Source organism: Volvox carteri, assembly GCF_000143455.1.
Source record: "Volvox carteri f. nagariensis unplaced genomic scaffold VOLCAscaffold_1, whole genome shotgun sequence".
Lineage (NCBI taxonomy): Eukaryota > Viridiplantae > Chlorophyta > Chlorophyceae > Chlamydomonadales > Volvocaceae > Volvox > Volvox carteri.
This window is the reverse complement of record NW_003307545.1, coordinates 2,881,125-2,903,339: the sequence shown is the minus strand read 5'-3', so window position 1 is coordinate 2,903,339 and position 22,215 is coordinate 2,881,125. Positions and strand designations below refer to the sequence as shown.

Genomic DNA, 22,215 nt, shown 5'->3' with positions numbered 1-22,215 from the left:
TGCTGCCGCTGATCGCTTCCTTCCCATCACTATCACTGCCACTACCATTATCACTGCCATTATCACTGCCACTACCATTATCACTACCACTATCATCATCACTGCCACTATCATTATCACTACCACTACCACTACCATTATCACTACCACTACCATTATCACTACCACTATCATGTATCGGGATCCTTCCGGTTGTGTTTCCTGCTGGTTAATGATGTGCTGTTCGTTCGTCTGTTCGTCTGTCGCCACATCCGCGGCCCCGCTAGGCGCAGCGGCCACCGCGCTGCCGCCTGTCAGGACCCCCACTGCGGCTACCACACGCACCTCCGCACGTGCGGCGGCACATACATAAAAATCCGGGAGCCAGAGCCCAAACCCAAACCCAAGGTCGCCAGCGGGAGCAGGAAGAAGTCACCTGCCACCAAAACAGAGCAGCAACATGTACAGCACCCGCAGCAGCAACATCACCAGCACAAGCCGCCTCCGCTGCCGCCGGGACAGCAACGCATTGACGACATCGCGCGCGGCGCCAAACGACGAGCAGAGAGATCGCCGGCGCCGGTGGAGAAGCCGGGGTCTATGGCCGCAGCTGCGACGGTGCCGGCGGTGGGGCCCAGTGGCAGCAGCGGCGGCGGCGACGGCAGCAGCGCGCACATGCAGCGACCGCATACGGCGATGACGGGTGGCGCAAGTGGGACGGCAGCTGCCGCGACGGCGCCTGTGGGGACCTCGTCGGCAGCAGAGGGTGCAGGCACGCAGGCTCGAGGTATAACTGGCGGCCGCGGCAACGTGGAGTCCTGTCCGGGTCGGGATGGCGATTCTAGGCCTGAGATGGTGGGAAGAGGAGGTGTGGGGCCTGTGCGGGGCCCGGATCTGGGTTTAGTATCAGGGTTGGGGGCGGGGCCGGGGGCTGATGACGGCGGCTCGGCGCCATCCGCTGAGGAGCTCCGACGGCGCTGTGCTGAGGCTGCGTTGGCCAGGTTTCGGAGCAACGGACCGACGCACGATCCGCAGCAACAGCAGCAGCAGCAGATTCAGCAACAGCAACATTCTCAGTTGTTATTCTTGAAAGACGGGCCTGGACAAGCCCTACAAGGGACACGCTCGCTGGTGCCACTGTTGCCTGTGTCGCCTGGGGCCCCCGCTCCTGAGGCGCGGCATGCATGTGCGGATTCCAGGGATGTGGTGGCAGGTCACCATCGGAGCAGCGACGGAGGCGGCGGTGGCAAGGACGGGGTGTGCAAGAGAAGAGGAGAGGAGGGGAGGGAACGTGGGTGGGAGCTGCGCGGTGGGGCTGAAGGCACGTGCACGGATGAGAGGGTTGTTCACGTCCTTCTGGACAGCGATGACGAGGACGGGAACGTTAACAAGGGGGGGAACAGGAGAGGAGAGGAGAGAAGAGCGGGGCGGCATGACAGGGAGATGTTGACGGGGGCCCAGTCGGCTGCACACAGCGGGGCGGGTGGAAGCCGAAGCTTGGCCTGGCAGGAAGCGGGAGGGCAGCGGGCGGGTGCTGAGGCTGGTTGTGTCGGGTCGATGGTTTCGGGGCTAGGAAGCGTGTATGGTCTGAGGTCTGCGCGGGGCTTGTCAGGGTGTGGAGGCATGCCTCAGGAAGCGGTAAAGGCGTCCGGGGCTGTGGAGGTAGTGGACCTGGTGGATGATGATGACTAAGACGATTTACTTTGGGCTGCTGGATGAACAAATCGCGTTGGTGCAACGTTTTGATGATTTTGGGGGCAAGTTAAGTTGTCTTATTTCGTCGTAAGTGTATTGAAGTCAGCATGCCTATGATCAAGTGATTGACCGAACTGGCCGGAGATTGGCAGGACGGAACTTTCCCAACGTGTTAGCAAGTTTACATAATCTGTTGGGGAACTGGCATATTTTGTAAAACCATGAGTTACACAAGGGTCTAAAAGCTGTACCGGAAAACTGTCGTACTTCGTCCCTGACCTCTGTGTGGTATGGAAACTTTTTCATGACCTGCCGGATTTTGCACGCAGGAGTCACGCAAATGCGTTCTTGCAAGCAGCCCCCTTTCACGACGTGGGAAGTCTTAGTTACTCTTTGGGAGTGCAGGGCTACGGGTCCGGGTCTAGGACTTCTCATAACTGATAGGAGACCTTAAGATTGTATATATCTCCTTTACTCGTGTGCATTTTAGCAGGGTTGGAACTCAGGCACTTTCATTTTGGTAGCGCCCGTTCGCCGCCTGTGTTACGCGGCTGCCCCGCTGATGAGTGAGGGCCCTTGAATGTTTTTGAACTTTTTCCGACACCTGGGTGTCAGGCTCAAGTAAGCAAAGGGTTTTATGCTTTGGCGGCGACCTTTTCGCGTTGACACAAAGCTGCTCACCGGACCTTACTCAGGGAGCAATCAGCTGCAAACAAGCTGGAATGTGGCACGTTGTCTGGGAAGCAGGGGGCTGAGGCAGAGCCTCCTGAAGCGAATCTCCACCTCAGCAAGCCAAACACGACCATCGTCGCTTCTCACTCGGGGCCAGACACTGGCGTGGCTGTGTATAAACAATTTGCCGCAGGTGAGGTAACAGGTGCATTAAAGCACATGTGCCGAGAAGCCAGCATTTTCCGCCTTACCTTAACCGGCCGGATTCAGCAAGCCTCACATGAAGCCGCCACAGTTCGCCCATAAATTCAACTGCACGTACAAATGGATACACCTCCTTGCAGATCTGCCGGTTACTTGGGACAACCCCGTGGACTGGGCCTATGGCATCTCCGTGTCCATGTACGATCTCGGGCCGACGGGCAGGCGCAACGGCGAGCCCGTCGCTGACTGCTTCGGCATCCTCGCCTATCCGGAGGGAGCCATCTTGGCGGTAGCGGACGGAGTGAACTGGGGCGAACCGCCTCGGCGTGCCGCTCGATGTGCCGTGTTGGGTTGCCTCAACCACATGCACCACGCTCTAAAACAGCACGAGAGTAAGCTGTTGTTGTTCTTGTTGTGTTGCGCCCCCCGGTAACCTTCCCCCTTACCAAAGGGCATCTCCCTTCTCCCAACAAGCCAGCTGTCCCCAAGGGCTTTTTTTGGGGGGGCGGCATGGATCATCCATTACTGTGTATGAATGGGGGGAAGGTATTGTGTATTGTGTATAATGTTGCCCTCTGCTCTGGCAGGAGGACGAATCCCCCTTACATATCAGCAACCGTTGCCCCGGTCCCCCCTTTGACTATTGCGCGGCACTATTGCGGCACGTCGCGGCACATCGCTGTCTCGCCCAAGCGGATGGCGGAATGGCAATAAGGCACTGGGAAATGACGGCATCTTAGCTCCCTTCCAGTTGCTCCCCCCACCTCCTTTATTTATTTTTTGTTTATTGCATCAAGTCATATGATTCCCCTTGTCCTCCTCCAGCGGATTATTCCGCCACGTCATTCCTAATGTTTCCCCATCGTGTAACGCCCCAACCCGACCCTTCCTCCCTCCTCCTCCTCCGCCTGCTGGTTACTTCCCCCTCTTCACACGGTTCCCCTCCGGGACCCTCCTTCCCCCCCAACTCACACGTTTGATACTCTCTTGCCCTGGCAGCAGCTTCAATCGTGTGTGGTTCGTCTTTCCCCCCAACTCCAACACCACACACCCTCACTACCCACCCCCTGTTTCTCCCCCCCCCCAAAACACACACACGCCAGCCGACTCCTCCCTGGACTGCCATACGGTGTTCCGGCACCTGCTGGACTCCATCTCCGCCTCTCAGAAGCTGATTCTGCAGCAGTTCGGGACACTGACGACACTGGTGAGCACCGAGCGCTCCTCTTGATTGTGGCTTGTCTTCCCCCCGCCTGCCCGCAGCCGGGGGGGGTGAATAAGCTGATTTGGGGGGGCCCCGGTGGCACGGAGGAGGGAGGCGGTTTTTTTGTCGAAGAGGGGAAAAGCGGTTGCGGGGAGGGGGAAGAAGGGAGGGGTTCTTCTCCTTTCCATGCGGCGATGCATCAGGGGTCCTTCCCTTGCATCAAGAGCAATTTTCCCTTTCTTCCCTCTTCCCTCTATCTACCTGTCTACCTGGGCCCCTTTCCCCGCACCTCACTCTCTTCTCCTCCCCTTCCCGTTTGGCGGCTGTTTCCCGCTCCTTTGCGTGTTTTTCCCTTCCCCCTTCTCCCGGGCCCCCCCCCAGGTCGTGAGTGTGGTTCTCCCGCTCAAGTGGGTACGGCACCCGGGGCGCTGGGCCGCCATCACCATGACGGTGGGGGACAGTGCCGCCTACGTGTACCGGAGCAGCAAAAGGACGGTGGAGGAGGTAACGGCGGCGGCGCATGCGGAGGGGGCGCGGTGAGTGCGAGGGAGATGGAGGGAGCGAGGAAGGCAGAGGGAGGGATGGGGAGCGAGGGGTAGGGATTTGTTAAGGGTTGACCGTTTTCGGGTTTCCCGGTGGGGATGGGTGAAGTCGTGGAATGTGGGCAGAGAGGGAAGGCTTCCCCTGCTCCCGAGCCCAATTTCTGCCTCCTCCCCTCCCTCCTTCCCTTTCGGTTGCTACTATCTTGCCCTGGCAGCAGCTTCAATCGCGTGTGGTTCGTCTTTCCCTCCTTCCCTCCCTCCCTCCTTCCCTCCCCACCTCTCTCCCCCCCCCAACCTCTCTCCCCTGCCTCAGTGACCCGCGCTGGTGCCCCGGCGCACTGGGCTACGCCGTGGGCGAGGAGCCCGACCTGGCCAACATGCTGCTGTGCCTCACCTTCCTAGAGGAGGGGGACTTCATCTTCCTCACGTCGGACGGAGTGGCGGATAACTTCGACCCCGTGATCAGAAAGATGGCGCGGCATCAGGTAGGGGTTTGGGTTTGGGGGGTTGGGTTTGGGTTGGGGGATTTGGGGGGGGGTTGGGGTTTGGGGGTTAAGTTTGGGGGTTAAGTTTTGGGGGTTGGGGTTGCGGTTTTTTTGGAGGGGATTTGGGGGTCGGAGAGAGGAATGGGTTTGAAGGAAGGAGGAAAGGGCACCCCCCCCGAGGCGTGTTGCGAGTCCATACCTCGTATCTTACAACCTGATTACGTATCGACCTGCAAGTTGGGAAGGGTCAGCAGGAATTTCCGTTCCACACGGTTGACCAGTTCTCCGCAACCTCGTCCCTTCCCCCCCCCAAAAAAGAACCTCTTGTTTAAACTCCCTGCTGTAATACCCGCTGCTGCCGCTGCCGCTGTCGACCGTTGCGCAATGTTAAATCGCATTCCGGAGGTCCCCTCCTTAAATGCAACCTCTCCCCTTACCACTTCCCGAGGTCGGCTCTTTCAAAACCGCCTGCTGGTCAGTTCTGCTGCTCTGTACACTCTTTCCTTGACAGCAGCTTCACGCGTTCACGTGGTTTGTCCTTTCCCCCTCCCCTTCCCCCTCTCCTCCGGCAGTTCATTTCATTATTCCCCTTTCCTTTCCCCTTCTTTCCTCCGTTTTCAGGTTTTGGAGTCCGCGGACAACAACGACCTCCCTGCGCTGACGCCGGCGGAGTGCCAGGCCAAGGCGATGGACCTGCTGCGGGACGTCATCGTTGAGGCGGACAGAAGCATGTCTGCCGGCGGCGGCGGAAGCGGAAGCGGCGGAGGCGGAGGCGGGAGTGACAGCTCCTCGGGGGTGACCCACGGGTCCGTTTTCGGCAACCACCTTAACCACCACGGCGGTCAAGGCATGACGGCGCGGGGCCTGGCGGAGCATTTGTTGCAGCACGTGTACGACGTGACGGAGGAGCAGCGGCAGCACGTGGAGGCTCGGAATCGGGAGAGGGAGCGGAGTTTGCTTTCCCGGGAGGGTGGGGCTGGAGGCGGGGGGTCGGGACCTAGCTTGAACACCGATTTGAAGCATGGGGGCCTTATGGGTTTGGCGCCCATGGCACGGCCGCCCGGGAAGATGGACCACGCGACGGTGGCCGCGTACCAGGTGGGTTCCGTGTGGAGTGGTGGTGGTAATGGTGATGGTGATGGGAGGAGGAGCTGTCGTTGGGGTCCAGTCATGATGCTTGATGAGTGGGAGCTGGGAGCCGTTAATGTTTTGGGTGGTGAGGGGGAAGGTGATGATGGTGAGGGCATTTGGCTGGATACAAGTTGTTTGTGCGAAAAATGGGGGCTTTCCCCCCTTTATACCTGCGTGTGTGTGTGTGTCGAGAGAGAGTGGATAAAGGGATGGAGCGCATAGAAGGTGCATGGGTGGGTGACTGGATACGAGAATGTAAGGGTGTGTCAGGTAGAGGAGGTGAAAGGCACCCCTACCTGCCTGGGGCGATGTGAGGGAGAGTCAATACAGGGGTGTGGGGCGCTGGGGAGGGAGAGGGAGAGGGTTGTAGGAAGTATTTAGGACGGGGTTAGCCCTGGGTTGGGCTACGTGGGCGGTGTGGGCGGCCACAGTCCCCTGCTGGGCACCTAGCTGGGGCTGGGCAAGCGTATGCCTGACTGGCTGGCTGCTGACTGGCTGGCTGGTTAAAGTCGATTATAGGGGGGAGAGAGAAGGGGGGGGAGGGAGAGTATACGCTGTCGGACGCCGGGAGAAGGAGAAGAAAGGGCAGAGCGGGAGGGGGGGAGGCAAACAGACTGAGAGGTAGCCAGTCGCACACAGGCAAGTAGATAGATAGATAGATGGATAGATAGATAGATAGACCAGATAGATAGATAGATAGATACGCCTGGCTTCCTTTGGTGGCACCCTTTCACTTTCTCTCCCCCCTGCTTCTCGTCTCATCCCTTTCCCCCCTCCCCCTTCCGCACCGCCCCCGTGCCCCCCCAGGTGGGTCGTCGGAAGCCGGGTGCAGCTGCCCGGAGCCAGGAGCGCATGCGGCGGTTGGACCAGGAGCGGCGTGACGGGCAGCAGCACGGACTGCCCTTCCTGGCGGCCCTGGCGGCCACTGCCCACCCGCCCGCACGCGCCCTGGGGCAGCCGGTAGGCCCCAACGGAGGGGGAGGGGGAGGAGGAGGGGGAGGAGGGTCCAATGCGCCTCCAGCGCAGGCAGCGCCTTCCAGGAAGCATCTCGCAGCTGCACAGGAAGGTCAAGGTGTGAGTGCGACAGGGGCAGCAGCGGCGACCGGGACATCGGCTGGCGGTTGTGGTGCGGTAGCGGCGGCGACGGCAGCGACGGCGACGGCGGGTCAGGAAGCGGCGCAGGCGACAGTGGGCACCACCACCTTTGGCGGCGCAGCTGCCGCCGCGCTCAGAGGTCCCCTTGGAGCAGGAGCAGGGGCAGCCGGGCCGGCGGGGGAAGCGACGCAAGAAGACAAGTAACACGCCGACCTCTTGTCTCACACACACACAGGAGGCCGTGGAGGACGATGGTGGTGGCGGATGGGGCCGTCGCGGATGGGGTCGCGCCCTTTTCCCCCCCACCCCCCTTTATTGCCGGCTGTGCTGAGTCTCGTGTCGAGTGCGAGGATGCCCTTTGCAAAGGCCGCCGGGGGGCTGCGGACGAACCAAGAGGAACTGTACAAGTACTGAATTTTTACAAACAAACGGTTGTTGAAAAACTCGGGCCGCCCCCCCCACTACCACCACCATCTGGTTCCCGGGGGATCGTTTGTGGGCCAGGGAAAGGGTTGTACGTGTAGAGGGAAGAGAGAGGGAAGGTGGGGAGAGCGAGAGAGGGACGGGCTCGCGTTGTCGGTGTCGGCGTGAGAGGCCGTTTAGAGGGCTGTGACGGTCGTTATGGGAGCGCAGATGTGAGAGGCGCGAGCGCCAGGTAGGGCCGCGACTGCTACTAGCCGCTGCTGCCACTCCGTCCGCACCCGCCGTCTTGTCCTCGCTTTGTGTGTGTACGTCTGTGTGTGTGTGTCTGTCTGTGTCTGTGTCTGTGTGCGAGCGCGGTCCAGTTGTCCGCGTTGAACGACGGCGCTCCTCGCAGTCGAGAAGCAGAAGAAGGAATTGGTGAGGAGGGCATTGACAGAGGGGGGCGGAACAGGACCCCGCGTGCGTTCATTCCCTGCAGCGCTCGGAGTAAACCTGTCAATCTGTCAGCCCTTGCCTGCCTGCCTGCTTGGTTGGCTGGTTGGTTGGCTGCCGATTGGCTGCTCCTGCCTGCAGGGCTTCGGGCATTGACTGTGGATTAGTATGATTGGTCGGAACGAACGGGTTCGGGCACGGGATTCTCTCAGCGTTCGAGGCTAGTGTCTTTTTGTGCTTTGCTTGCCTTTTTGTGTGAAGATGTGAATGGATGTGAATGCGAGTGTGTCTGTGTGCGCCTCTGTGTGTGTGTGTGTGGTGGGGCTCCCCCGGGAGGCTAATGAGGTTGCGAGGCGTGCAGAGGCCGCTGGGGGAGGAGAGAGAAAGAGAGGTGGGAAGCGTTCGCAGCGACTCGTTGTTGGTTGGACGGTTGTTGGTTGGAAAATGGTTATTCGGTAAATAGTAGTTTGGTTCCAAGGTAACGTACGGGAAAGGTACGATCTGATCGAGGTACTGTACGGCAATCTTGTACCCATCCACCTACCCACCCGCATAGACACTATGACGACGCAAAAATGCAACTCATGAGATTTCCACCACCCTGCAGACGTACAGACGTACAATTTGTCAAAATTGCTGCAAAACGAGGCACGGACGGTAACTGGACGGCGCCACACATCGCAACACACGAGACTCCTCTGATGTCAAGTCGCCGTGAGAATGAGGAAGTGGGGGCAGAATGGACGGGGGACCAAAATGAAGTTTTGACCATTCCCATCAGGTCTGGCGGCTTTGCGTTATTCTGTACGTAGGTATGTATGTATGTGTGTAGGTATGTATGCGTGTGTGGGTGGGTGTCTTGTCCTGGGGCCCTCGGAACCCGTCCATTGTCGTACTGTCTGTTTACCGTTGGATTGGTGCGTTGCTTTTATCCGTTTGGATAAGGCCCTCAGAGGCCTGGGGGGCCTGTATGTTGTATATCACGATACTGTGCCGTATGGAGGTGGTGGTGCAGGGGAGGCATCTACGTAGCGGACGGTTGCTTTGACGCGCTTGAAGTTGGTCGTCCTCGAAAGGAAGAAAGGAATCCAGGCAGGCAGGCAAACAGGCAACTTTGGGTAACTCTCTGGTTGGATGGGCCGGAGTTCAACACCGCCTTTGGGCGCACCATGGAGGGCGGAAGAAGAGGATTCTGGTTTAGGGACGTTTTTAGCAGCCAGCAGCTGGTGATGGTGATTGTGGTGGTGATGGTGGCGGCGGTGGTAGTGGTGATGCTAGCAAGGGTGAATGTGATGGTGATGGTGATGGTGATGGCGAGCGGTGGCCATGATGATTGCAGCGAGGACGTGATGGTGTGATGGTAGCTGTGGTGGTTTCTAAGGAATGTTGCGTGCTGTATCGTGTGGTATATGTGTGTATGGATGTGTGAAGAGGGTGTAGGGATGGTGGCCCGGCGGCTGTGTGTTCCCTGTCGCAGCCACAGCCGCGGCCGCGGCCTTGTAAGGAAGGGGAACGGGACACCTTCGGGCGTGCACGGTAAATGGGGGGATGGGTGGGATGGACGGGCCGGCAGGTCACCGTTATTCAACCCGTTATCCTTATCGCCGCTGCTGCTACTGCTACTGCTGCTGCTGCTGCTGACCGCCATCTTGGCCAAATGGTGCCATACCCCCCCCGGTCTTGTGCCCCTCCCGCAGCCTCCCGTCCCGTCCTGGTCTTTGTGTCTGTGTGTCTACTCTTGTGTCTAACAGCGATATCGAACGGCAACAGCGATATGGTACGGTCGGTTGTTGGGAGATTGGGTCGTCTATCTATCTATCTATCTATCTGGAGGCCTTTGGCTGGTTATGGACGCGGCAATGCTGATCCTGGGTTGAATTCGAGATCTGACCTAAAGCTTCATTTTCGTACGTCTGTCTGTCTATCTGTCCGTTTGTTTGGCCGTTATGTTCATCTCCTCAGCGAAGATCACTCCGGGCTGTACTTGTTACGAGTTTTGACACAGCGAAGGGGGAGCGCAACCTTTACACCACACGTTGGCCAAAGCAGCGCGTGTCGGGAGGGCTCCATGTGCGCACGTGTGTGTGTATGTGTGTGCATGTGTGTGAAAGGAGAGACATGGAGACCGGGAAAGCTCCCGAACCCGATTTTGTAGCGCCTCCTTGAGTAATCGCTCTGCTGCTTCTGAGCTCTATCGCAGGGACGCAGACGTGGGTCGTGTCCGCGACTCGTCGCCCGTTTCTGGATTCCCTTGGGTCGTTAAAAGGGGTTGTTGCATTTCGGTTTTCGGTTAAGTCGTTAGATCCTTCGCCAGGCGGAGTCGTCTTGCGCTCGCGTCCTTGTGCTGGTGGAGACATGCTCTCGCAAACGGTAATGCCTGGGAACCTTGAGGAAACTGCTCCACCACGCCACAAGACTACTGCCACAACAGATTTGGTGAATCAGAGTCTGGGGAGGGGCATGTGAAATGGAGATGTTTGGTTGCGGGCCTCGAGTACCTATAACAGCGGCCACAACAAAGACCGACCTACCTTCGCAAGCACCCGCACTGAAGACGCTTCACAAGAGGCGCTCTTGCGCGTAAAGGGCACATGTATGTTTGTATGTGTATCCATAAGTTAACTGAGCGGCGAGAAGTACAGATTTGTATGTATGTACGTCTTGGAATACCTACCGAGTTCTCATCCGCCGAGGAAGGAGGAAATATCGGTTATATGCTCAGCTAAGGGCAACTGGCGCCACTGGGATACAAGCCGGCACCACTCCCAGGTACACAGCTGTTGCGGCAGCTGCAAAGAATGGTGATGACGGGTAGTGGCGGCGCCGTATAATTTATACGGCGGAAGGAAAAGGGAAGAACAACAGGCAGGACACATATTTTTTTTATCTCCTCTGACTCGGCCGCCGAGGGAAACCCACATAAGCCCCAAGCGGGATGAACGAAAGGCCACCTTCCCGGCACATCGCAGCCCGGGCGGGGTGACCTCAGCCTTCTTCCCCACCGCCGGCACCGCAGCCGCGTTATTTGTTGCTTCATGGCTCTACTAGCGCTGGGCGACAGTCATGTGGCGGCCTCTGTCACTTGTCGGCAAGTTGGCCAAATCCGCCACGCGCTGGGGCCCACACGCCCACTGTTGGTGTGGCGATGCTGCGAATAACCGAATAACGGAAGAGGAGGCAGTGAAGTTCAGGTCGCGTTAGGGAGAGGCGACGCGTTAGAGGGCCTGAGGGGTAGGCCGTTCATCGCTCGGTCTTGCAACCCAACCAATGCCATCCTCCTTCCCTCCAGAGAGACCCCTGTGGAAGTCTCCACATCTTGTAACGTGTCCATTTCCGCCGTTTCGTCACGAAGCTTTTCGAGTTGCGACAAATGTGTGTAGCTGTGTGTCCGGCACTAGATTTTTCGCAGGGCGTACGACTCGATGGGGACTCGATTCGTCGTTCTTTTGTAATGTAGAACGCGTTTGCAATAAGCAACTCTTCTTTTGCTTTTTCAGCATCACGCGACCCGTGCAACGCAAATCGAATGACCTCCAGACATCGATTCGGTAAACCAAAAGGTTTTTTGGCTGCAAAACACTCGCAGTGCAGGGGCTTCGAGGGTTCGCAAGTATTATATGTTCGGTCGGTAAAAGTTTTGAGCTTTACATAACAAGGCCTGCGCGATACGTCCATGTCACATGGGCCGTTCGAATGACGGGACTGCTCGTCCACTCCGCTTTGGTGTCCACTCCGCTTTGGTAACATTCTATTTCGCCAACAATCTAACAAATAAAAAATCTCTTTCGTCATAAAGTCCACCTAAACGTCAATAGATATCATAACTCGAAGTCAAAAAAAATGTACTTCCGGTCCTTGGCAACACCGATTCCCCTTTCCTTAAAAGTGTTACTAACAACCCGAGAAACTTCAACGCCGAACACGACACCTTATCGCCACAGAATATGGAAAGAAACCGGCCGGCAGGCGATAAAGACGGCACACGAAAACATCAGGAACACCAACAACTATTCGACACCGCATGGTTGAGCAGGAGCAACTGCAACTGCAACAGCAGCATCAATATAAGCTACTGCTGTTGGTTAAGCAGCCCCTCGCACAAATGTGTCCGGTCGTACAGTACGACTCGTACTTCGCGAATAAAGACTCCGTACATCTCGTCCCAAAAGTCAGGAGCGAATTTTGCCGCGCAGATGCGCGCGTGCGATTCGCAAAATGCGCCTGTACAAGTGTATATAAATTTTCTTGGCGGATGAGGACCAGGTGCGCCAGCGCGTTGCGCAGGTGGGCATGTTGGCCATAGCCGCACGCGGCATGCAGGCTGGACTATTGCGTGGATGCTTTGCAGTAACTAAAAGCACCGAAAGCCAACGTCGTAGCTTGCAACTCTGGGCTCGTGAAACTGCCGCGGAAGATGAAGCGCTGGCGAAGAGGCAGTTGTATGCAGCACCTTGTTCAGAGTAAAGTCAAATTGCAAAGTTGCGCAAAGTATAACATACATAAACTTAATTAAACATAAGAACAGATAAGACGTTTAGAGCCTTGTCGGTGACATGGACGCCGCTGTTGGCTTGGAACAGCTATTTGCTGTGCATAGGGACGTGCCCGCGTTAGCCGTGTTGCAACAGCTCAGGATGGATTTCAGCCAGCAACAGCCTCAAGAGCTGCTGCACAACCACCGGGAATGTCTTCAGTTGGGCACGTGTAGTTTTGGTCGGCGGGGTCGAGCAACGTACGCAATGCGCACAGAAACCAAGGTGCAGCGTTCTGTAACATCGCCAACATATCCGGTACGCGGTGGCAGGCTTGCCGAGCACAAAATGAGGGGGGGGTCGCATCTCACCATTCAACTAAGCATGCATGTGCTCGGTTGAATGCTCGGTAGCGTGCGAGTTTACCCCTATCAGGATGTTTGTTTGCATATCCCTCCAAGCGAGAGGGCTTGGACCTATGCTGATGTTCGTTCCAAGAAGTGAACTGAGGACTGATGCTACGGTGAAAGATTTGCACGTAAATTCGCCCGTGCAATAAAACGCCCTGTAACTCGCTTACGCTAATCTCACATTCCAATATGCCACTGCACTTTCCTCTCCAGCCTGGCGACATTCTCTTCCTCGCAAACGTACTTGGGCACCTTACAATCCAACACCATACGTGCTTTGGAAACGCGGGCAGCTGCTTCACAAGGACCCCCCTATTTGAAGAGTCAGTCCCCCGTTCTTCGGCCTTCGACGTCAGGCTTTCTTGCCCTTCAGCGCTGTCCTTCGCCGTACCCGGTTATCATCCACACGTAACAACGAACCCCCTAACACCGTTGCTCACAAGTGCCAATCAAGATAGAACCCTTGGTTTTAAAAAGGGATGTTGCGCCTAAGAGCTTTCTTCGCCTAAATGTGCTTAATCAAGGAAACAGCTTGATGGTGGTACCTTCTTCACCTTTGCGGCCTCCCTCTAGCCTGTCCAGCAAGTCCTCCTCCCTCCTCCGTCTCTACCTCCTCCTCCATCTCGATTTCCTCTTCTTGCTAATTGAAGTCACCATAAATTTACACGCACACCGTGTCGTCATCTGTACAAGAAGAGACCATGCACACACCTAGTTGGTTGGACCCTAAGATGTGGTGTCCTATAGCACCACCATGTCGCACCGCTGCGTGGCAGCAGACGTCGGAAATCTCTCCGAGTCTGTATAATTCAAACTCCCTCCGCCGACAAACAGACAGGCGGACATGCAGACATACATTCGCATAGGGACCGCCACAGAAAAACAAACAGACAGGGAACCTGTGCCGCCGGTTGCTATCCCACCGTCTGCAACGCGTCTTCCATGCTTTGACTATACCCTCTTTGGCCGCGTCTTCACCTCTTTTCCACCCACGCAAACAGTCCTTCCCTCCTCCTCCAGATGAACACCTTACGTATGTACGTCGTCATTATCATCACCACCATCATCATCGCAAACAGACCTTACCAGCATCATCATGGGAAATCTCATCATCATCATCATCATCATCATCATCATCATGTCATTATCACCCCCACAATCATCGTCACGCACAAGCCAGCCAGCTCCGGTACCAGGACACCAGAGGTTGAGGACCTCTGCCTTGAAGCAAAGGCCCGAAGCCCGACCAGCCAACCCAAGCGATCCACATATCACATCCCCTCATCTTTCCCAACAAACAGAAACAGCCTGCATACCGCCTGCCGCCTGCCTGCCGCGCAACCGCAGCTGCCAAGTTCCTTTTCAGACACCGCCGCCCGCTCTCCTTAAATCCCGGCGGCTGAGGGACGAGCCGGCCGAGCCCGACCAGTGGCGAAACCAGGCAGCAGGAGGAAAACCCCGACCACCCGCCACACCTCGCCGCCTCTCCCCTACAAAAGCTGCTCGCTCCTACTGCTGCTGCTGCTGCTGCCGCCACTGCCATCTCCCCCCATACGCGCTCACAAGCCTCATAGCCTCCAGCACTGAAATAACAGCAGCTTCTGCACAGCCGCGCCGGCCCCCTTCCCTTCCCTCCACTTCCCTGCCACACCTTCCACCGTCGGAAGCAACACTGATGCTGCTCGCCCTCCTTCCTTCCCAGCCCCCGCGGACCGCCGGCAAGACGAGGAACCACTTTCCGCGTAGCTCAGGAAAGTTAGTTACCACCCACCCACCCACCCATCCATCCATCCATTGCGACCACTTGGCGAAAACCTTGCAGTCCTTGGATGCATTTTTAGTCTTCGGTTTTATCGTTGTGTAGAAGAGTTTATGTATGTATGTACGTATGTATGTATGCATGTGTGTGTGCGAGTTAGTCAGGCACACTCTATCAAGCAGGAGTGTCTTCCATACACAGCGCGCGGGCAGCCACCAATCGGCTGGGAGACACGGTTGCGGTTGGTTTATTAATAGTTACTTTCAGTTACTGCCAAACAGTGCTGATGCGGCTGGGAATACCATTAACAACAATACTGACAATAACAACAAAACGACAACATGCAGCACTAAAGGAAAACGTTGGGCCATGGCGCAGCACCGCGCCACTGCCATCCCCGCCCTGGAGATATATTACCCACATAAGCTGTCGGGCTGGTTGTGAGGTGCGTTTCTTGTAGCTCCACCACCGCGATATCCACCACCGTGTTGCCGCTGTGTTTTGCCGTGGACCGGCGGTGCAGTACCAGCGCTGCTGCCATTCCATCCCCCACCCTTAAAGCCCATTGCAAGTCAGTCCGTTGTAAACGTCACCGACGCAAACACACACGCACCCAGTGGGAATGTGGAAGTGAGAGGTGTGTCTACAGTTAATTCTCTTATCCTGCTGCTGCTACTGCTGTTACTGTTGCTACTGCTGTTACTGTTGCTAACGCTGCTGCTGTTACTGCTGCTATTGCTGCTGCTACTGTGGTTCCTGCTGCTATTGCTGCTGCTACTGCTGCTGCTGCATCCGGGGTTCTCCCGAGGAGGTGCATAGTGGTGCCACACGCTCTCCTAACCGAACACACGCGTACATACATACATACACCTTACGCAATAGCACGCAAATAGGGATGTACATACAGGCACACACTCTCGTTCCACACACGCACACGGACACACACACACACGAGCAGACAGACCAACGCAACGACCCTGCACACCCAACAGTTCAGTGCAGTCCGGCCCTGACAGCTGATGCTCGACTGCTTTCGCGCCAGCAGCGCCCACAAGGACAAAAGGACAACACGCAGCAGCAGTAGCAGAACAGGTCGCGAAGCTTGTGCTGGGGGAATACGCTGGCCGCTTGATTTATATATAAACAACAACACGGCTGAAGAAGACGAAGACAAGGAGGAGGAGGAAGAGGAGGAGCACGAGCAGGAGGAGATGGCCACCACGGCGGCGGATGTTTCTAGGTCCCCTAGAGGAGAGCGTTGTTTGATCACCTGCGGCCCCGGTGTTGATGCACCAGCTGGGAGAGGCGCTTGGCCACCTCGGAGGCGCTGGGTCGCTTGCGGGGCTCCTGAGGTGGCGTGTGTGTGTGTGTTGGGGGGTGGTGGGGATTGGGGTGGCGGGGTGGCGGGGAGGCGAGGAGACGAGGGCTGACATGACAGGGGGGAGATTGTGTGCGTGGGATTATGGCCACGTGCATGTAGTGGTGGTGTGTCGGTGGGGGTGGGGGGTTAGGGGTGGGGAGGTGGCTGGGAAGGTCTAGGGAAGAGTCCCGACTTGGCCGCCCGGTGCGGGCGGGTACCGCCTCACCACCACCACCATTACCACCATTACCACTACCACTACCGCCGCTACATCGGTTCGGGCAACAAACAACAACTGGGTCGATCTGTCGTCATCGTCACCGTACCTGCTCCCAGCACTGCAAGATGAGTTTGCGGACCTTAGGCGGGAACCTGCGTGTAGGTGTGTATTGGTGGAGTAAGAGGGGAGGGAAGCGGATGGTTTAAAAGGGTTGAGGGGGGCTGTTATTGTCGCCAAAATTTCTACACGCGTCTCATTTCATTAACACGCACACACACACACACACACACACACACACACACATGCGGCGCCAGGCAAAGAGTCCCTCCTGAATCAACACAGGTAATACAGTAGCGTATCCTGTGTCTGCTTCATGTTCCTCTTGCCTCTTCCCTTCTTCCCCCCCCTTCTTCCTCCCCCCCTCCCGTCCCCCACTTTCCCCCCCCTTCTCTCACCGGTCGTTGACGGGTATCTCCGGTCGCCTGTTCTGGACCGCCACCGCCACTGCTATCTGGTCCGCGTCCATATGCCGCCAGGGAGTCTCCCGGGCCAACATCTCCCACAGCAACACACCGAAGCTGCAAAACACACAAACAGACACACGTGACAAATGACACACGACATACATACACACATAAGCGGTGTGCGTGTGGATACAAATACATGTTATTCCTTCATTACACCACAATGGCGATGTGGCAACGTGCAGAGGTGAGCCGTTTACCGCAAGCACGGCTACGCGTGCGGGCGGCAGTAGAAGCAGGAGCAGCAGTAGCAGTGAGCCGCAGATATGGGCGGGGCCCCGCTGAAGGTAACACATCTTAACGAACTAACTTCCCCCCTCAATACACACACGCACATACACACATACACACCCGCTCACTCACACACCCCACCACAAGCCCATACCTGTACATATCTGCTTGCGGCGTTGCTGTCGGCCTAGGAGTGCGGGGGGAGGGAGTGGGGCTGGGGGGAATGGGCGCGGAGGCGGCTGCCGTGCCAAAGCCCTGCCTGGACCGCCTCTCCCCCGCCCTCTCCCTCTCCCTTTCCCGGGGCACTCGGAAGCACTCGGGCGCCTGCGCACAGTCCGTACGTATGTACATACACCAGTATCGGGAAACCACACCGTTTCGAACAGTCCGTCTGAACACCCACACGTCTCCATCTGCCGCTCTCTGTCAGCCCACCAGCACATGTGCACATATATATGTGTGTGTATGAGAACGGAGGCCCTTTCCCTCCCGTTTCCACTCCCCAACAAGCTTTTGCATATTCCCCACGTTCCCCTCTCCCTCCTTCCATAGCACCCCTTCTCCCCCCCCACACACACACCCTCTCCTACCAGATATCGGGCCCTCCTGGTCTCCAGCTCCCGCCGCTCCCGGGGCCCGAAGTCCAGCAGCCGACCCAGTCCGTAATCCGCCACCTTGGCGTTGAAGGAGCTGTCCAACAACACGCTCTCCGGCTTGAGCTGAGGAGGACAGGATAACAGAAACAACCACCATAACCACAACCGCCATAACCACCAACAGCATGATCAGAGAACGGAAGACTAGCCTCCAGTACTCCAACAATAACGGGATCGGAAACGGCACAGAGCATGGAAGTAGGGTGTTGCACCCTAATAGCAGTTCGTCTGTCTCGGTTCTGGGCCGCCATTGCGCAAACTGCGTGTTTTTCCAAGCTACCCATCCAGCTCCCCACACCCCCCCTTGCTCTCCAAGTTGCCCCCCTTCCGTTTGGGCCAGACCACGTATTCCCTCCTCCTATCCCCCTCTTCCTTCGACCTGCCCGGGCCCCCCCTCTCTTTCCCTCACTCACATTCCTGTGCAGTATGGTTGGGTGCAAGTACGAGAGGCCCAGTGCCACATCCAGCGCAATGGACAGTGCTCGCTCCAGAGGCAGTCCGCCGTGTCCCTGCCTCTCCTGGAGCAGCCGGGACAAGTTGGTGCTCATAAGCTCCTGAAAGGAGGGGGGATGAGCGGCCGGGGGGGTGGGGGCGGGAGGTAAAGAACAGCAGAAGGGGTTTAGAAGCGGCCGGGGGATTACTTACAAGTATCGAAACCCAGCTCCTGAGGCAAGGACAAGGACAAGGGTGGCAAAGATAACCCCACTTACCAACCTCCACCCCCCAAGGTGACGTCACAGCCCCAACCCAAACCCCCCTCACTCACCTCCAGCACAAACACCTCCTCACCGCCAGGCGCCTCCCCCACACCAAGCACCGAGACCACCTGCGGCGGATGCCTCCCACCGCCGCCACTACCGCTGCCTCCGGCGCCGCCACAACTGACTCCCGCCCCGACGCCACACAAGCCCGCCAGGCCCTCCAGGTCCCCGTGAAGCGCTTTGAGCTCCTCGTACGACCCGCCCAGACAGTCCCGGTGGAATACCTTGACCGCCACTGGCACCTGCCCGTACTGCCCCAGCAGTGCGGAGCCCAACGGACTGCGACCCAGCACCGGCTGGCTGGTCAGGATGACGTCCACACCGAGGACCAGGTTCACAGGGGCGGAGCGGGGACTGCTGCCGCCTTCGCCGCCGCCGCCGTCGTCACTGCACCCTTCGCCACCGCCTTCGCCGCCGCTGCCACCAGCTCCGAAACCACTGTCCCTGTCGACAGACGGGGGGTCTGGTAATTGTGTGAGCTCGAAGTGGTACTGCAGCTGGTGTTGTTGCTGAGTAGGGCCGGGTGCTGGTGCGCCTTCGCCGCCTAACGACGATGCGGCGGGCTGTGCCCGCGGCGAGTTGGCGGCAGCGGCAGCGGCGGGCTGCGGTAGCAGCGGCAGCGGCGGCAGTTTATGTGCGGTGGCGGGCTGGGGTTGGGGTTCAGGTTGAAGATGTGGATGTGTGGATGAGGCTCCTGCGACGATGATCCCGACTACTGCTGGGGCGCTGGTGGAAGTGCAGTTGCTGACGGTGAGGGAGGTGGAGGCCCGGACCCGGCCATCCGGGCCGTCCCAGGAGAGCGGGTAACGGTGGCCGCCACCAACTGCGGAGGATGACAGGGCGGGTGGGGAATCAAATGGGGCAAGAAGCTGTGGGCGGGTGGGTGGATGGGTGGGTTGGAAAGCATAACGACGCAAGAAACAAGCGATCAACTGCAGACCCGCCGTTTCCGAAACCAACGTAAACTGCTATCTATGGCGGTGGGAATAGGTGGGGGCATGGGAATGGCGGGGCATTGTGGAGGGCTGTGGACTGAGGAGCTCAAGACGAGTTTCCTTACTGGAGAAGGTGCTGCTGACCAGCCCACCACCCCCAACCCCCTTGGTTTCGCTACTCCCCCCTCCTCCTCCCTCCCCCTTCCCTTATCCTTTACGGGACTCACTCCACACTTCATCCGACACACCCTCCTCTCCGCTGACACAATCCCCCAGCTGCTGCTGCTGCTGGTGCTGCACATGACGGTGGTGGTGGTGGTGCTTGGCTCCTACTTCCCCCTTGCCGGCAAGCCCTCCGCCAATGCCGCTCAGGACAACAGCTGCCATGCCGCCACCGTCGCCGCCATGCAGGTGGTGGTGATGGTGGTGGTGGTGGTTGTGTAGGACCCCCAGGTGGTTGAAGTGGGTGAACTGGTTGAGATCCAAATCCAGGCCCAGGTCGAGATCTAGGTTGGCATGGGGCACGCCGATGTCGGAGCCCTGAGACAGGCCCACGAACACAACCCTGCGGGTGGAGGTAATGGGGGTTGGGCCGACGACTATGTGGACGAGGGAGAAGACAAGGAATACCAACTACCTACATTCAAAGCAACACCTGCCAAAGTAAACGCCCAGGTGTGTGTGTGGGGGGGGGGAGGGGGTTAAGACGAACTAGGACGAGTGAAGCAGATGCCAGAGATAGACGGATGCGCCCACCAGAAATAGATACGGGTACTGCGGGAACGGGAGGTGCGGGGGGGGAAAGACGAACCACAAAGGTACTGGGGGGGGGGGGTAAGTGCGGACCTGCGAGAGGCATATGGCTCGTGAAGAGGGCCTCCCCCTTTTTTGCTGCACGTTCGGGACTGGGAAGCAGTTGGGAAACGGTAACACAATAGAAACACGCGGCACGGCATCCGTCCGCAGAAGGCAACTGTCACCCCTCCTCCTTCTCCGCGGCCCCCCTCCATGCCTTCCCCTCCTCCGCCCTCCATCCTCCTCCTCCTCCTCCTCACCCCTCGTAGGCTTCCTTGATCCCAATGGGGCATGGTGCGAACTTCTGCCTCCTCCGAGTCCACACCAGCAGCCCCGCCACCAGCAGCAGCACACCCAGAACTGCAGAGAGGGGAGGGTGGGCGGGTGAGGGTTGCGGGGTTGAGTGGGGGAATCCCAGGGGGGGGATAAGACGAGGCCCTGTTGTTGTTGGTGGTGGTGATGGTGATGGCGATGGCGGTGATTGAACGACCCAGACAACAATTCTGAACCCCCCACGGACCGATCCGACCCAAATCAATTGCATTCATGGATTGTGCAGGCAGGTATACACGCAAACCCACAACCACACACCGAACCATACACTCACAGTTGCCCCACTCACCCCCCACCACAGAGGGCACCACAATCGCCAGCAACCGCCGAGTTTTCGCGTCGCTCGCCGAGAAGTAGACCACCTCCATAGCCGCCACCTTACCAACTTCACCAGCCACCTTATTACCACCACCATCTCCACCACCACCTGCAGCGGCAGCATCGACCCCCGCCAGCTGCTGCTGCTGCTGCTCCTCCTCAGCTGAAGCATCCGAGACTAAAGCCACATTAGAGGGGGCCCTGGCGAGGGGAGGTGGCTCCGAAACCTCAACCTGGAGATCCGCATTGTCCCACTCCGACAGCTTCAGGTTGGCAACTGCGGTCTGGGCGCATTCCGCCAGGCTTCGTACGGCAGTGCAGGACGCATTTACTTGGTTCGCGCACAGCTGTGTGACGTTGAGGTAGCGGACCATGCCACCGCTGAGCTTACGGACACCGTTGGGACCGGGCCCCGTGGCTGCGGGTGGGTGGGGAGAAGGCGAGGGAGTCGGGGGAAGATGGAGGAGCCGGGAACGTGACGCCGGTCGCATTTGCAGGCCCCAAAATCCCCCCTGTTTCCCTGTTTTACTTTAATATCTGCCTATTCTTGGAGTATCTATCTATTTCGAGTATCAGCTTCATTCGCCTGTGGTTCTTCTTACCCCCTGCTTCCCCCCGTTTCCGTATCGCCACAAAAAGCCGTCACCTCGACCCCCCTTCCCCTGTATACACGCCCTGCATTGCATGTGCCGATGCCATAGCGGGAAAATCTCCCTCGCCTTCTGCTCCCTCGCCCCCTCCGAGCCCTCGCCTGAAAATCTCCCTCGCCCCCTCCGAGCCCTCCCCTGACTCCCCCCTCTTCCCCTCTCTCTATCCCTCCCTGTCGCGTACCAAGCTGTGCAAAGTCGTCAAAGCGGACCGCCTGTCCAGTGCACCCGCCGGCCTGCTCTTGCTGCAGCTCTGCCTCCGCCACATTAGCAGTACCCGGCAGGCAGGCGTCGCGCACCGGCCACACAGCCTGCTGCTTTTGCTCTGCGGCCGCGGGACGCGGCGTGGCGACGGCAAATTGTACGAGCTCTCCCAGCGGCGGACACAGCACACACTTGTACGTCACGTCCTCCAACAAAAGCTGCGAGCCGGGACCCAGTTCTAGGAGGTCTAGACCCACTGCGAGTAATGCGGAGGGCTGTCGGCAGTTTTCCAGCGTGAGGCCATGGATGCGAAAGGTGACTCCGGCGGCAGCGGTGATGTGGTGCTTCAGGTAGCCACAATCAAAGATCGCTCGCACAGCGCTACTACTACTGCTGCTGCCGTCACTCCATGTGGCGGAGCTGCTGCTCTCCAGAGTGACGTTTCTGGAGATTAGCAGGGGCTGAGGCTGGGGCGAGGAAGAGGAGAGGGACGAGGGGGAGCGCGAGGGCGACAAGGGGAAAGGGGGAAGGCTGCTGGCTGCGGCGGAGGCGGCCCAGCTGGCCGGTGTGAGGATGAGACTTGTCCCCTCAATGCGCAGAAGTTTGCACTGCGGATTCTGCAACGCCTGGTAGAATGTCCGTGGGGAGGTGACGGAGCAAGGGCCGGCCGCATATGCGCTGCTGCAGCACCAGGCGGCGGTGATGGCCAGGGCCAGCGCCCAGAGCAT

General features: G+C 58.3%; 2 protein-coding genes across 2 annotated transcripts; one reads left to right on the top strand and one right to left on the bottom strand.

The window, feature by feature from the left end:
- Nucleotides 1-831: 831 nt before the first annotated feature.
- VOLCADRAFT_127330 (uncharacterized protein) lies at nucleotides 832-7,338 on the top strand (the record flags this gene model as incomplete). The annotated part of the gene is made up of 10 exons (XM_002946099.1): nucleotides 832-1,274; nucleotides 2,370-2,539; nucleotides 2,691-2,942; nucleotides 3,654-3,757; nucleotides 3,814-3,822; nucleotides 4,136-4,290; nucleotides 4,610-4,781; nucleotides 5,403-5,879; nucleotides 6,720-6,872; nucleotides 7,243-7,338. 10 exons carry the CDS (start codon nucleotides 832-834, stop codon nucleotides 7,336-7,338), a joined length of 2,031 nt encoding a protein of 676 aa, XP_002946145.1.
- Nucleotides 7,339-15,636: 8,298 nt separating this feature from the next.
- Nucleotides 15,637-22,215, bottom strand: VOLCADRAFT_86116 (uncharacterized protein; the record flags this gene model as incomplete). The annotated part of the gene is made up of 15 exons (XM_002945748.1): nucleotides 15,637-15,658; nucleotides 15,774-15,850; nucleotides 16,190-16,235; nucleotides 16,539-16,661; nucleotides 16,980-17,025; nucleotides 17,419-17,557; nucleotides 17,908-18,048; nucleotides 18,261-18,551; nucleotides 18,708-18,857; nucleotides 19,005-19,078; nucleotides 19,418-19,755; nucleotides 19,947-19,964; nucleotides 20,246-20,345; nucleotides 20,608-21,054; nucleotides 21,468-22,215. 15 exons carry the CDS (start codon nucleotides 22,213-22,215, stop codon nucleotides 15,637-15,639), a joined length of 2,760 nt encoding a protein of 919 aa, XP_002945794.1.